General features: G+C 41.0%; 1 protein-coding gene and 1 long non-coding RNA gene across 2 annotated transcripts in view; one reads left to right on the forward strand and one right to left on the reverse strand.

Moving 5' to 3' along the window:
* The window catches only part of PRMT9 (protein arginine methyltransferase 9), a 41367-nt gene extending 37970 nt beyond the window's left edge, over window positions 1-3397 (reverse strand). The window contains exons 1-2 of the mRNA XM_038558958.1: window positions 3076-3397; window positions 659-807 (exon numbers count right to left, since the gene is read on the reverse strand). Of these exons, the coding sequence (XP_038414886.1) occupies window positions 659-807; window positions 3076-3264 (338 nt within the window). The 5' untranslated portion in view covers window positions 3265-3397. The remainder of the gene's footprint in view (window positions 1-658; window positions 808-3075) is intronic.
* Window positions 3398-3590: 193 nt separating this feature from the next.
* The window catches only part of LOC119869382, a 37720-nt gene continuing 24882 nt past the window's right edge, over window positions 3591-16428 (forward strand). Inside the window, exon 1 of the long non-coding RNA XR_005370857.1 lies at window positions 3591-4528. This is a non-coding gene — a long non-coding RNA (uncharacterized LOC119869382). The remainder of the gene's footprint in view (window positions 4529-16428) is intronic.

Consider the following 16428-nt stretch of genomic DNA (forward strand, 5'->3'; position numbering starts at 1 on the left):
AACTTAGTATGACTGGATGAACAAAGCAATAATACTCAAGGGCAACTGCTGGAACAGGTAAAAGGATCTCACTATATAGAACAGGACATTATCACAGTGTTTCCTAAACAAGAAGGCTCCTTCTCCTTTGTACAAAGAAGTGAAACCAGATATAGTAAAACAAGTTTAAAACAAAAATTTGGGGTTTTCATGTTTTCCTAATTATATAGTTTCTGTGGAGAATAGACAGAAATTAATTTCCAATGGCAGGTTTCCAGCCAGATCCAGAGAAGAGATTTACAAATCCCTGGCAAGAACCACAGTGACTTACTTCACTGCCATCCTGCAATCCCACACCTATGTCCTCTCCAACAAGGTCTGGATCTTAGCCCAGTGAAGGGAACCCTTCCTTAGATGCTCTATCTCAGCTCTCGGGGCAGTGGCTATTACATAGTATACAATATAATACTAAAATTGATCTGTTATTACATATTATATCTCCTATTTTTATATTCTTTGGGTTCTTTTTTACTTCTTACTAGCCAATCCTTCACAGTTCCCCTTCACAGTTAATAATTCTTTATATTAAACTTGTCCTTTCAAATTACTGTGTGATTGATCCCTGATCAAGACTGATACAGAATAATTCTTAACAAGTAATACTGAAATCACTACAAACCTGAAGAGATGCTCCCCCATACTATTGCAAATTACTTCATCATCAGGAAACAGTTCCAAAGCTTGCTCATAACAACCAAGTAAGTCTTGTGTTCGACTGAGAGCATCAAGCTCTTCAGCCCATCTGAACAGTGTATACTGAAAAGTTTCCTGTGTGAAAGAGAAAACAGTAATTTAGTCAATAACATAAATGAAGAACATACAACAATGGTCGATGAATCCACAAAGAACAGAAGCTATTATTAACTGATCACCTTAGTAATTAGTGTGCAAAGAACTGGAGCTAAAACACAGCAATGAACAACATAAATCCTGTTCCTATCCTCACAGAAGACTTGTTGGGAGAAATTTAACATACAATTTTGAAAAATTTCAAAATGATCTAAAGTGAACCTATTACATTTCTCTCACACAGGATATAAGGTTAAGGTACCACTCAACCTCAAACCACTAAAGTCATTTTACTTTTTTTTAATTTTATTTATTTATTCAAGATAAACACAGAGAGAAAGAGAGAGACAGGCAGAGGGAGAAGCAGGCTCCATGTTGGGAGCCCCACGTGGGACTTGATCCCAGGACTCCAGGATCATGCCCTGGGCCAAAGGCAGGCGCCAAACTGTTGAGCCACCTGGGGATCCCCACTAAGTCATTTTATAATGCTACCTTAACTCCAATACAATTAGTTTATAACCCAGCCAATTCTGTGTCAGTATCTTTAAATCTGTCACTTCTTCATCCCCACTGTTACAACATAGTCTGGCCCTTGTAATACTTGCTGGACCATAATAACAGCATTCCCACTGTCACCCTAGCTCCAATCTCACTTCCCTGTAGCCAATCTCCAGACCACAGCACCATAGGAAGAGGGAAGGCTTTAGTCATTCCAGTCTCATCCTGAACACATTTTACATCATCTTCACAGATTTATACAGAGGAATTGATACTTGTAACTGAATCTTGATGGAGTTTACTACAGAGAAAAGAATACAGGGCAGCCCAGGGGGGCTCAGCGGTTTAGCACCGCCTTCAGCCCAGGGCCTGATCCTGGGGACCCGGGATCGAGTCCCACGTCGGGCTTCCTGCATGGAGCCTGCTTTTCCCTCTGCCTGTGTCTCTGCCTCGCTCTTTCTCTATCTTTCTGTGTGTCTCTCATGAATAAATAAAATCTTAAAAAATAAAAAGAATACAGAAGAAGATTCTACAATATTGGGGGGTAGGGGGAGGAAACACATATGATATGAAATAGGCCAGGAAATCTATAGGTAACCAGCTTGGTGTGGCTGAAGTGTGGGCATGGGGAACAGAGTAGCAGGAAATAAGACTAAAGAGATCGTTTGCTAAGGTCCACACAAAGATATATGGGCTTTGGATCCGCAGGAACCCTATTGAACAAGAGGAACAAAGAATTAAAGAAACCACACTTGGGTTGAACCATTATTCTGCGGCTGACTCCCTTTAAGAGCTAACTGTATCTCAACATAGCACCATCTCTTCCTTGAGGCCAGCTGCTCCCGAAATTTACACTGAATTTATATTAACTACAAACATCTATATGTTACACCTAGCAGGTAGAGACCGACAATGCTGCTAAACATTCCACAATGAGAAGAATCATCCCATCCAAAAAGTCAACAGCGCTAATGTTGAGAAATGCTGGGTGAAATAAAGCAAGTTGCTTAAGGATGAAAACTGAATGCAAAAAAAAAAAGAAAAGAAAAGAAAAGAAAAAAAAACTGAATGCAAAATTAAGTGAAATCATTTTTTTTAAATTTGGATTCTAAAATAACTTGAAAAAATTTAGAGCACTTAAATAGAATAACCATCACAGTCCAGTCACTGAAGCTTAAAGAACGCATCATTAAATGATTACTTTAGGCTAAATCCAAACTTTATTCAAATGCAGACACCCATAACATTCCTTCTGCATGTAAGTGGGACAAGTGCAAAGGTCCTGAGGCAGGGATATGCTAGAATTAGATATGGTGAAGAGAGAGAGAATCACCTGTGGCCTCATTTGCAATACAGCCTTTATAGGAAGATGTAAGTTTTGGAAAAAGAGAAGTGACATCGTTTCCCTTGTTATGAAACGCTCACGCAGGCGGCGGCGAGACAGGCTACAGGAGAAAGCCTAGTTAGGAGCCTACTGCAACAGCTAACAGATGCCTGAGGCTTTAACCAGGGTCGTAAAGGGCAAGGTGGCGAGGAGTGGTAAAATTGTGGATGTATTTCAAAGATGGAGCCGAAAGGATTTTCTGACGGGCTGACTGTGGGTGCGGACAAAAGCGAAGTCAAGAACGCGCGGTCAATATCAACAGCAACCGCCAGCCACTCCTCTTGACCCCCGTCTGCCCCAGGTATTCCTTCGACGCGAAGAACACAGGATCTGCCGGCAAGTGAACGAAGGGACGTCCTCCTCACCTTCACGTCGTCCTTCAGCTCCGGTGCCAGGCTGAGGACGAGGAGGTAGTGCGCGTAGGCGGTGCCGAAGTCCTGGGCGCTCAGGCAGTGCTCGGCGCTCCGCAGGGACCGCGACACCAGCTCGTCCCGCCCGGCGGCCCCCGCGCCGCTCCGGGCGCCCCGACGGGGCCTGGGCCGCGAGTTCGGCATGACAGAGCCACCGCCCTGACACCCCGTCCGTGGGACCAGAGGGAAGATGTCTGACTCAGAGGAACGACAAGACCGTCGCGCTGGCCACACTTCGGAGAGCCGGTACACGGAAGTCAGCCCTCCGCGGCGCGTGTGCGCGCGCACCCCCGCCAGGCGGAAGCCCCGCCCCTCCCTGCGAGCGGGCTCCGCGCGGCGCGACCCCCAGCCCCGCGGCTACCGACTCTGGCCGGCGGCGCACGCCGAGCGAGCGAGCGAGCGAGCGTCAGGGCGCCCGACGTGGGCACGTCGCGGCCCGCCCCGTCGCGTGGGGAGGGAGGTGCAGGGCGTCCCGTGCGCGTGCGCGTGCGCGTGCGCGGTGGGCGGCTTTGCCGCTGGTCTCTCCTAGTGTCGCCTGCGTCTCGGCGGTGCTCTCCGCCCTGAAACAGCTTTTCTGTCCGCCTGTCCTGGCCGTCAGGAGTGTGTGACTTCCACTGCGGCCCGCACGGTGCAGACCCCCTCAGCGCGAAGCTCCACCCGGCCGTGAGGGGCTGAGTGGCTGTGAGGAGAGGGCGGGTGCCTGTGGTGATGCTGAAGACTTGGATCGTGATTCACTAGAGCTCAAAATGGCGACACGGGAAAGAAGTCGGAGGTGACGAACGTACCTCAGATGTGGTAGAGCAGATGCTTTCACAGGCGTTGTTTCAAGTCACCCTCGCAAAACCCCGGGAGGCGGGCCTTTAAATCCCCATCCTAAAGACGGAAAAGACACCCTGACAAGAGGCTTGCCCAATATCACACAGCCGGTTGATGGAAGAGGCGTGACTCGAACCCAAGTTCCCTGTTCTTTTTTTAAAACGAGTTTAGGGTTTAGGGTTTATTTCTCTGATGGGTCACTACTATAGAGGAACCATGTTAATACGTAGGAAAAGCTTTTCTGCCTTCAAGAGTGGCCCCTGAAAAGATGGATTCAAAACTTTAAAAGTGGAGAGGGAAAGCAGTCATTTTTGTCCTCATTTTCAAACATGTCCATGGTGAATATTTAACTTAACAAATAAGAGCATTTGTATATCAAGCTAACAAACATTGAGGCCTCCTCCACTTCTCTGCCTACTCTGTTGACCCGATCATCTGGACCACCCTTACTCTTGAGCATCTACCAATGTAAGTCCTTCGGAGGCCGAATCACTAGATTGCTGACCTGCTTCCCTAGTCAGAAAGTTCTTCAAAGGCAGTGACTCTTCGTAACCATTTTTGTGACTTTGCCTCTAGCAGAGTCTAGCTCAAAGTAAGGACTCAAATTTTTAACGGAACGTACATTCCCCACTAGCAGGCTCTGCTTGTAGATTTTCCCAACCAATGAGGTCCTTCTGTCTCTCCCCTTCTGCATTGCTACTTTTTGTAGTAGACAATTTGAGATAGGACTATATGGTATTTCCCTACCAAGACTGCATTGCTAGGCCTAGTAGGATGTAGTAAAACATGAAAAGGCCACTGAACTTTAAAAAAAAAAAAAAAAAAATGCATTCTGGCCCAAACTCGACCTTTTCTGCATGTCCAATTACCTATCTTTAAGAAGCATTATTTATAAAAAGGCTTAACAAAGCTACATTTCCTACTTTGGACAGAAGATTGATATAACCATCAAGTGAGACAATGAGATGTATAAAAGCATTTTATATGTAAAATAAATTTAATGGTAGGCATGTATGTTACTATTATCTAGAGTTATTTAAAACTAATCTGGATGATTAAAAATTAGGTCCCTAACACCTTCAAGCACTTGATCAGAAACAATGCAACTCACATCATAGAAGAGCCTAAAGTAATTGGCTGGAATCTCCCTTCAGAAAGCAAAGGGAGACCTCCCAAGCTTTCTCTGCAGAGATTCAGGTTAATGGAGAATCGTTCTAGTCACTTCTGTGAGTCCCTGCTTCAGCTGAATTAACTTCACAGATTACGTAATAGTCCAGGACATCCTTTCCTATTCCACATGGGCAAGATTTCTTTTTTTTTTTTTTTTTTAAGATTTTGTTTATTTATTCATGAGAGACACAGAGAGACAGAGGGAGAAGCAGTCTCCCTGCAGGGATCCTGATGTGGGACTTGATCCCGGAACTGGGATCACTGGGATCACGCCCTGAGCCTAAGGCAGGCCCTCGACCACTGAGCTACCCAGGCATCCCACACAGGCAAGATTTCTTTTGTCTTGTTTTATTTTATTTTGTTATTTTTATCTGTTGGTTTATTGACGTAACCTACATCCTTCAACCCAAACACCTAGACCATACAAAGCTTAATTTGGGTGTATATTACCAGTATAGGCTAAGTGATAAAGGAGGGACTTGGCAGATAGTGGAGGGTAGGCAGAGAAGAAAGGAAAGGAGCCAACTTGCCTTGTTTCACCATCTACAGTCTCATCCTGTAGGCAGTGACTACTGCTAAAAAAGTGCAAGGGATGCCTCCTGCCATTTGTGAAATACATCAGGTACCATTGTGAGCTACCAAGTGTCACTGAATTAAAATGTGATTAGTCTTCATAGAGAAAGGGTAAGTTACCTGCATTTCTTTATAGCTTAGACACTACATAGAGTAAGCCATTTGGAAAAAAAAAAAAAAAAAAAACTGATACAAATAACATGGAACATCTGGTTACCTTAACAAAATGGAATAAAAATATATTTTGACTATTTTCCTTTATTACCTCATTCCAAATTAAGACTTAGAATTACTCAGATTGTTCATATTTATTGAAGGCTAACTGCATTTATTATAGTTCTCTTTCAGAACTTTTGAAAGAGTATTCCATTGCAAAGAACCCAAAAGCATGTTGCAAAACAAATGCAGAATGTAGGTTTTACTTCTTGATCCTTAATCAAAGTTTTCTTTAAAAACATCGAAAGCATCACTGCTTTATTCAGTCACCCTCCCACTCTACAACCAAAACTATAATTTTTAATTTCTTTGAGATGCTATTTGATTCCTTCACTTATGTGTTCTAGTTCACCGTCTTTTAGGGTTCCAAGAAAAACCACACTGATTAGAAAACCACTGCTGACTCAGAGGCAGGTTTAACTGTGGCTGTATTTTACCAGGTTCTGGGCAGCTTGTCAACAAACCACACATGTCAAACAAGGAAGCAAAACCAACTGAAAGGCTCTGAATCAATCAACTTTCCAATGTGCAAAAGTTGAGGGTTAACAGTAAAGAAAAAAAAAAAAGCTTAACATGAAGTTAGCAAGGGATAAATAGCTTGCTGGGCACAAGTATCTTGTGTTTATATTTCTGTGGAGATTCATACCTTTTTGTGTGATCTCTTTTGTTTTCTTTTGTGGTTTGGAGCCTTGTTCTGAACTCTGCATTTTAGGGTCATCTGGGAAGTTTTTAAGCGATATCAATGTCAGTCCTTATAGCTGGAGATACTGATTTAATTGGCTTGGATCAGGGGAAGGTCTAGACATGAATACTTTTAAAAAGCTCTTTGAGTTTAAAATGTGTGGAGGGGTGGGAAATATGATGCAGGCTTCTATTATATCTGATATATTTGAAGTATTTAGGGTATTGTAGTATAAAGTGTAAGGGCAATGTAGGGAGTAGAAACATAATTTGCTTATGGCTTAACAAAAATTGTGAAGATTGTCTGAACTAAATTCTTTAGAAGTGATTCGTATATGATAAAGAGTAGAATGTTCATCATATTATTTGTTGGAGAAAAAAATGATAACTGAATCAACAAAACCACCACCACCATGGACCAACTGCTTGGGCACTGAAATTTGCATTGATACATTCCCAATGCAAAGCATTTAATTTTCCCAGTTTCTTCAATATTTTTTATTTTACTACAGTTAGGATTATTTTTGTTGTTTTTTAATAGCCCTTTCTGATGTTCTGTGTGCATTTCAAAATCTGGAACTCAACGTTAAATACAAAATAATAGACCAGTGCTAAGTTCAGGATCTGTGTGTATAAAGGGCCTGTAATAATGTGACAATAGTTTCTGAGTTTCAGAGACCATATAAGAGGAGATTCATTTGTTGAGTACTACTGTGCACTAAGCACCATACTTGGTTCTGGAGAACCTGCCTGAATCCCCTGCTAGAGATGCATACCAAGGTGCTGGTGCTGGGACAGACTCCAAGTAGTCTGAACAGAGCATGTCCTAACAAAGCATTCAGGAAAATGCTAAAATCCATTAGGAAGCAAAAGAATCTAAACCCAGGAGTCACTTAAATTCTCTGACTAGTCAGGTCTCTGCAAGAAAAAGATTCAAAGGGCTTAACTGAAGAGAGTTTAACCAAAAGACATTTTATAGAGGTGAAGGAAGTTAAGGGATTAAATGTGGTTTGTGAGGTACCCAGAGAACAGCAATAGCTGGAAGGTATTACCATCACCTGTCCCTAGGAAGCAAAATAAGAGCCCCGTATTACTAGAACCCAGAAGGAACTGTAGCTATGGAAGAGGGGCCACTGAAATGAAGATGTACTGTAAGCAGAGGAGAGAATTCCTTGACCTTTTTATCCCACTGCTCTCCAGCCCTCAGTAAGATACCATCCATTAAGGGAGCTTGGATGATACGGCCCATAGAATCACGCCCTCCAGAGCACAGAACAAAGAAAAGAAAGGTCAAAAATGATTCAGTAGATCAAAGGGAAAGTAAGCATCATAATTCACCAAGTTTTACCTCTTTTACTCAGTAAAGTTTTTCCTAATCTGCCCTCTCCTCTCAATGCTTATTACCGTTCTCTGTGTCCATGTTATTTTCATCTTTCACCTCCTCTGTTATAAAGGCCTTTTCATCATCCAGCCTTCAGTTATACACTCCTTAAATTCATCTTTTGTGCTGTAACTAGAATGATCTAAAATGCAAATTTCCCATTCAGTGGCTCCCCAAAACCTATAGCTATGTTTTACAAACTGTTTTCTTAGTTTTTATCAAAAAATCCCTAAATCCGAATTAAAAATATAACAGTCTTTCCTTAGGAAAGGGCCATTGTTGAATTGTAGGTTTACACCCTGAGATGATTTGGCTTAGAATGTATTACTTGAGTAAATCAATTAAAGATCATCTGGTGTTCCTTAAAGACTAAAAGCCATAAGAATGTTTAGTTATATTGTCCTCCCGGGGCAAAATAAAATAGTTGAGCCACTTAGAATTGAGCCTTAGAGGTAAATGAACTCATAAGGACACAGCCAACTTCTTTTGTAGCAATCTTGGAGGAACTGGACCATCAAGGTGCAAGGCTTTCCTATCAAAGGTAGAAATAAAACAAATTGACTTTAAAAAAATCTAAGCCCTGGTATAGGCTACGCTTTTTGGGATTAGCCTTTTACATCCTCTGCCTTAAAAGAAGGACTCTCCTTAAGACCCACCTAAAAATACACTATAGCTCAGTGATTGTGAGATCAAATACTGAAGCCAGACTGTCTGGTTTTAAATTCTAGCCCTGCCACATACCATCTAGGTATTGTGAATAAGTTAAATTCCTTAATTTCTGTACCTCAACTTCCTCATACATAAAATGAGGATCACACAGTACCTGTATCTTAGCTTTATTGTAAGGATCAAGTAAGTTAACACATTTAAAGTGCCTGAAACATAGGAAGCCCTCAGTTAAGTATTATTAATTGTTGCTGTTATTACTCCAGCTTTCACTGGAGAACTCTAGTTGTTCTCAGAGGAGCCAGGTTTCCACTCAAGAGGAGCCAGTAACTATCTCTGGCCAGTCATGTAAGTCTTTACACAATGCTGGGATTTTGAGAACTTTAATGAGGGTAAGAAGACAAGTTCTTCCTCTTCTTCCTACTGCCTCTCAAATAAACTGATACATGTCTCAGAACTGAACAATAAGTACTTAATTTGATTTTTTTTCTCACAGTTAAGGAAAGGGAGCAAAAAGAGTGCTTTTCATGGTAAAATAGACCTTAAAGGATAGATCGTAAGCTGTGATCACAAGTCCTTTGAAGGTTCTTTGAACTTGATGGAAAGCAAGTGTTCACAGTAGATTCCTATGACCTATTTTTTTGTGCACAGTACCAATCAGATGTGAACCATGAAAAGGCCATAAAAAACAATACAGAAATAATAACAATGTCTTATCTTGTGCTTTCTCTTCAGAGCAAGTTCTTAAACTGTTCAGTCCTCATGCTTTCCAAAGCCAAAGATATCTTCTCTAACCTCTATTTGTGTGGTTTTGATAAGCAAACAATACCCATAGGTAAGGGAAGTATTTGCAAATGATGGTGTGAAAGTTAGCTGAGCTGCTCTAATTAAAAGTAGGTATCAGAATCAAAGCCATGAGGGGAAGCTGGCCTGCTCCTCCCTCCCCCAACCATTCACTGAATTCCGAGGGGCTTTGTTTATCCCAGTTTGAAACTGCTATCTTCTAAGATTGAGTCTAAGTTCCTTAATTAAGTCCAGCAAAATGATTCGGTTTCCACTTAACCTTTCTAGCTTCAATCTTTAACATTTCCTACATTACTACCACCATTCACACCTTTGCTAAGGCAGTTTTTTCTCCCTAAATGTTTTCCACCTTAGTTTTCTCTGTTACTCTATATCACCCTTACTCAGTTCAAGATTCTCCCTTCTAGAAATTGCTAGTTTAAGGAGCATTCTTTCTTTGATTTCTCATGGTCCTCTATATATAGCTCTATCTCAGCATTTATCCAATTATGTAAGTGAAATGATGTTTATCTTCCTGACTAGAAAGTGAGTTCTAAGCCTTAGGAGGTATACCTTTATTCATTTCTTATCTCCAGCATCCAGACTAGTGACTGGAACTTAAAAAGTAATGAAATGTGTGGTGACCTATGCTAAAGGCTGTAGCAGGAAGATCAGATAAAGGAAGATTTGGAAGATGCATAGAGAACAGAATCTACAAGACTTGAAAGAATTACATTATAGGAGTACCAGGGACATAAGCAAAGGGGAAAAAGTTAAGGTGATGACAAAACTTAGCTCTAGCAACTAGGTACATGGTAGTGCTGCTAACCAAGAGAGACAATTCAGGCAACAACAAAGATTTGAAAAGAAAGACAATGAGTTAAACAACGATGTTTGAGATATCAATGGGATTTCAAGTAAAGATGTCCAGTGAGAAGGTAAGAAAGTGTGCCTAGAGCTAACAAGCAAGATTTGGTCAAGAAATATATTTGGAAGTTTTCATTGTGTTGGTAGGTTGAGGTTGTGTAAATTGTTATTATCCTCCAGGGAAAGTATGCAGAGAGTGGAAATGCTCAAACAAAATGTAGAATGAGGGGGATCCCTGGGTGGCTCGGCGGGTTAAGGGCCTGCCTTCTGCCCGGGGCGTGATGCTGGAGACCTGGGATCAAGTCCCACGTCGGGCACACGGCTTGGAGCCTGCTTCTCTCTCTGCCTCTCTCTCTCTCTCTCTGTGTCTCTCGTGAATAAACAAATAAAACCTTAAAAGAAAATGTAGAATGAGGAGAGAACAACAAAGCCTCTGACTGGGAGAATCCTCTGAAATTAATAGTGGAGGAAAGTAAAATCCTGAATTAGATGGATCATTTTGTAGAAATGCACTATTCTAAGGAATGAATTGCCAGTTGGACCAGGGTCTTTCCCAAATCCAAACAGGGTAGAATAGAATAGATAGACTAGAATAGATAACTATAAGGAATATAAATGTTATCTTTTTCTCAATATACAAGTATAAATGCCTCTTCAAATTTCTTTTGGTGGGACGCCTGGGTGGCTCAGCAATTGAGCACCTGCCTTCGACCCAGAGTGTGATCCTGGAGACCTGGGACTGAGTACCGCATCAGGCTCCCCTCTGGGAGCCTGCTTCTCTCTCTGCCTGTGTCTCTGTCTCTCTCTCTCTCTCTCTGTCTCTCATGAATAAGTAAATAAAGTCTTTTTTAAAAAATTTCTTTTCGTTAGTGAAAACAGGTATTAATGTAGGGCTTTTGTAAAAGCAAAGTAATGGAAAATGGAGGATACTCTTCAGTTTATGCCATTTCAGCTTACAAAGGTTTCATAGGAACATTCTACTTTCAGAGAGGAGGAGGAAGCTATCTTATAACTCATCTTTATGAGGATTTTTTTTTGTGGCTTACTAAAAGTGACAGTTGGAAAGTTGGAGTTTATTGATATTTCTCCAGGGAAGTCTGTATTTTTTTAAAGATTATTTATTTATTTATTTATGATAGAGAGAGAGAGAGAGAGAGCGAGAGAGAGGCAGAGGCAGAGACACAGGCAGAGGAAGAGCAGGCTCCGTGCCGGGAGCCTGACGTGGGACTCAATCCCGGGACTCCAGGATTGCGCCCTGGGCCAAAGGCAGGCGATAAACCGCTGAGCCACCCAGGGATCCCCCAGGGAAGTCTATATTGAATGCATTAAGTATCTTAATGTTTAAGTAATTTAATATTTCACCAGCCAGCATCTCCCCTCTCTTTCTGAGAACTGCTTACACTTGTCAACTTTCACTGGGCTATGCTACATAACGAACAACTCTGAGAGTTCAGTGGCTTACAAAACAAAGTACTTTCTTGCTTATGTTACATATATACTTCACGTAGCCTACAATGGTGCTTCAGGCTTTGAGAAGGCTCTGCTGTGCACCGTGTCTTGTCTCATCCTGGATTCCAGATTTGAGAGGCAGGTCCTAATGTGAGACATGCCTTTCTCATGGTGGGGATGGGGTAAAACTGTTAGAAAAAAAATCATGATGTCCTTTTTATTTTTTTCTAAGCTAGCTAGCTTGCTTGCTTGCTTTTTTTCATCTCTACATCCAAGGTAGGACTCAACTTACAACCCCAAGGTCAAGAGTCATATATCCTTCTGACTGAGCCAGCCAAGTACCCCAAAAATCATGACATGTCTTAAAGCTTCTACAAAAGGGTATTGTATGTCATGGCCTTTCACTCCATTGGCTAAAACATGTCATATAACTAAGCTCAACCTTGATGGGCAGAGGATATATACTCTTCACAAGGAAAGGGACACTTCAAATCACATATACATGGAAAGGATGGAATAAGTTAATAATACAACTTAACACAGTATTCCTCTGTCAGCTCCATCGCTCTTGTGGGACAATTCCCATGTTCTTAAGTGTTCCCAATTTTTTGGCCACAATTGATTTCTTCAGGGTTGAGCACATAACTCAAACAGGCCTCTTGTATTTTCTAACAGGAATTGAAAGAGAGAGAAAAAAAAAAAAAAAGGACTCTCCAGTAGCCAAATTGAAAAATGTAGTGCCTGGGAGTTATCAGTGACCACATTCCTCAACATATAGAGGAACCAGGCTGTAGTGGTAGAGAACAGAACTGACACACAGAGTAAAGTCAAACAAGGACAGGAAGTTATGGCATTTCTGGTTTTTTATGGTTTGGTATTCAGCCATTCCTTGGATTCTGTGAATAATGAAGCTTTAATTTTTGTCTAAGCCAAAGTTGTATTGGTTTTTGTCTTTTGTGATGATATCAAGGTAATAGACGTGTAATTTCATTTAATCATAACACAAATACTTTTAGGCAGTCACTGTAATTGACGTTTCACAAATGAGGATTAGAACTAGAGATAGAAGTTCTCTCTGATATTCTGGCTAGAAGAAATATTTTACGAGAACACCCAGCTACATTATCTTCACTATACTCACCAGTGATTCTTTGTACTGATCCTTCCCAGGGCACTAACAAACTGGGAAACAGTGACCCCAAAAAATGGACTGATGTTGGTTTTCTTGCCAGAAATAGTTTGCATTATGAAATAACTAATTGATATTATGATTTATAAATTAGTTTTTTAGGGAGTTGGGTTAGTGTGAATCATTTCTGAGAATTTGAGTTAATTTAGAATATAAGAACCTGTAACTTGAGGATCATATTAGACGTAAAACCTATCCAGGGCTAACCTTGCATCAAGCACATGCACTACCTAATTTTGGGCATCTGCTTAGCTGAACAACTGTCATATACTTGGATTTTTCAAGATATAAAGATTTTATTATTCATGAGGGACAGAGAGAGGCAGAGAGAGAAGCAGGCTCCCTGTAGGGAGCCCTATGCAGGACTTGATCCCTGACCAGGGATCATGACCTGATCTAAAGGCAGACGCTCAACCACTGAGCCCCCCAGGCATCCCGGAAGATAGAATTTCTATAAAGAGCTGACTTCTGGGATCCCTGGGTGGCGCAGCGGTTTAGTGCCTGCCTTTGGCCCGGGCGCGATCCTGGAGACCCGGGATCGAATCCCACGTCAGGGCTCCCGGTGCATGGAGCCTGCTTCTCCCTCTGCCTGTGTCTCTGCCTCTCTCTCTCTGTGTGTGTGTGTGTGTGACTATCATAAATAAATAAAAATTAAAAAAAAAAAAAAAAGGAACTGACTTCTGCAGTCAAATGCTCTACCACTGAGCTATACCCCCAAGAACTGACTTCTGGACACAAAATTCAACATCCTGATCATTTATATCTCACAAAGATCTAAAAGATATATTAGTTACCTAGTGTTTTTAGCTCTAGACTAGCCAATATCAATGTTAAAAACAACCTAAGGTGATATCAGTGAAAATAGCAGAATAAAGTACTCCAAATTTCATCCCCCCTATAAAAGCAAATGAAAAATGGGTAAATGAAAAATTATCAGAATCAACTTTTTGTGACTTTGGAAACTAGTCAAAGGCCTGTAGCAAACCATCAAATACTTATTCAGGGGAAAGGGGCTGATTTTTAAAACAAACAGTAAAATGTGTGGTGTTTTAACCTACGCCAGCCCCATCCTCTGCTCCTCAGATCAATGGTGGTTGTAAAAATAACCTGCATTCCTTGTACCAAAGGGAGCAAAACATACTTCATAAGCAAAGAATTGTAATTAGTTGCAGTTGACCCTTAAATAGTATGGGTTGGAACTGCATGGGTCCACTTACAGATTTTTTTCAATAAATACAGTACTATAAATGTATTTTTGTTATGATTGTCTTGGTATTTTCTTTTCATTGTAAGAATACAGTATATAATACATATACAAAGTATGGGTTAATTGATTATGTTATTTGTAAGGCTTCTGATCAACAGTAGGTTATTAGTGTTTAAGTTTCTGGGAAACCAAAAGTTATAACTGGATTTTCAGCTGTATCAGGGGATAATGAGGGAGCTCACTACTCAAATCCCCTTGTTGGTCAAGGGTCAACTATATTTGTTCTAACTATGTCTAGTGGCTCCCTGGAATCTTGGGTCAAAGGTTTGTCTTTATTTTGCCTAACCCCAAACTAGCCTAGTGCTAAAGCTTCTTCCCACAGGGCATTTGTTGAAAACACTTAAAATATAACGTCTTGGGTTGCTGCTGCCTGCTATGATAGATAACAGCTGGAATAAACAATAGGCTAATTAGAAAGGCTGGGCTATAAGTGTCTTGTAAGGGTTTACAAAGCTCCTAACAATCTAGGCCAGATGCATGCTCAGGAAAGACCCAGGCAAGCCCTAAATTCTCACCCCCTGCTGACTTTGAGGCTCTAAAAAAAAAAAGGAAGTGAAGGAATATGGCAGAGTTGTAAAGTACCTGGTGAATGTGGAAAGGATGCCATAACGAACACCTAGGCTCTTTGCAAACACTGGAACATTTTTTTGGTTCCAAGTATTTAAGGAAATCTCTGACCAATCATTAGCTAATCACTATGCCACTGTAGCAGATACTTCAAGAGCTACATACAACAGAGAATAGACTGCAGAATTAGTTCAAGGAAGGTCATGAAACGGGCGCCTGGCTGGCTTAGTCAGTAAAGCATGCAACTCTTGATCTCAGGGTTGTGGATTTGAGCTCCCTGTTGGGTGTAGAGATTACTTAAAAATAAAATCTTTTCAAAAAGTCACTAAACAGGGCAGCCCAGGTGGCTCAGCGGTTTAGTGCTGCCTTCATCCCAGGGCGTGATCCTGGAGACCTGGGATCGAGTCCCACATCGGGCTCCCTGCATGGAGCCTGCTTCTCCCTCTGCCTGTGTCTCTGCCTCTCTCTCTTTCTCTCTGTGTCTCTCATGAATGGATGAATAAAGTCTTTAAAAAAAAAAGTCACTAAACAGTAAAAACTACAGTAAGCAGTTAACATCAATAATTCCTAGGGAATGGAGAGTTAATATAATCTTATCACCCAAAGTCTATATTTACATTAAGGTCCACTCCTAGTGTACATTCTATGACTTTTGACAAAAGTATAATGACATGTAGCTTCTATTATCATACAGAATAGCTCCACTGCCCTAAAAATTTTCCGTGCTCAAAAAAAAAAAAAAATTTTCTGTGCTCTGTCTATTCATCTCTTCTTCCCCCTCTAACCTATGATAACCACTCTTCTTTTTAATGTATCTGTAGTTTTGCCTTTTCCAGAATGTCATGTATGTGGAATCATATAGTATGTAGCCATTTCAGATTAACTTCTTCCACTTACAAATATGTATCAAAAGTTCCCCTATATCTTTTCATGGATTAATAACTCATTTCTTTTTAGCACTAAATAATATTCCATTTTCTGGATGTACCACAGTTTATTTATTCACCTCCTAAAGGAAATCTTGGTTGCTTCCAATTTTTGGCAATTATGAATAAAGCTGATATAAACATTTCTATGCAAATTCTTGTGTGAACATAGCTTTCCTTTTTCCTTTTTTAAAAGATTTATTTATTTTAGAGAGAGAGAAAATTGGGGAGGAGGGGCAGAGAGAGAGGGAAAAAGAGAATCCCAAGCAGATTCCCCACTGTGGAGGGAGCCCAATGCAAGGCTTGATTCCATGAACCTGAGATCATGACCTGAGCTAAAATCAAGAGTCCAACACTTAAATGACTGAGACAGCCAGGTGCCCCAACACAGGCTTTCGACTCATTTGGATAAAACCAAAGAGCATAATTGCTAGATTGTATGTTAAGACTGCATTGTGGGGGCAGCTGGGTGGCTCAGTTGGTTAAGCAGCTGACTCTTGGTTTCAGCTCAGGTCATGATCTCAGGGTCCTGGGATTGAGCCCCACATTGGAGTCTTTGGAGCTCTCTAAACTGTTCCATTGATCTATTTGTTATTTTGCCAATACCACCCTGTGTTGATTACTACAGTTTTATAGCAAGTCTTTATGTCAGACAATGTCAGTCTTTTGACTTTTTCTCCTCAATATTGTATTGGCTATTCTGAGTCACTTAACTTTCCATATGAACTTTACAATCAGTTCATTGATACTTACTCTC

Source organism: Canis lupus, chromosome 15 (assembly GCF_011100685.1).
Source record: "Canis lupus familiaris isolate Mischka breed German Shepherd chromosome 15, alternate assembly UU_Cfam_GSD_1.0, whole genome shotgun sequence".
NCBI lineage: Eukaryota > Metazoa > Chordata > Mammalia > Carnivora > Canidae > Canis > Canis lupus.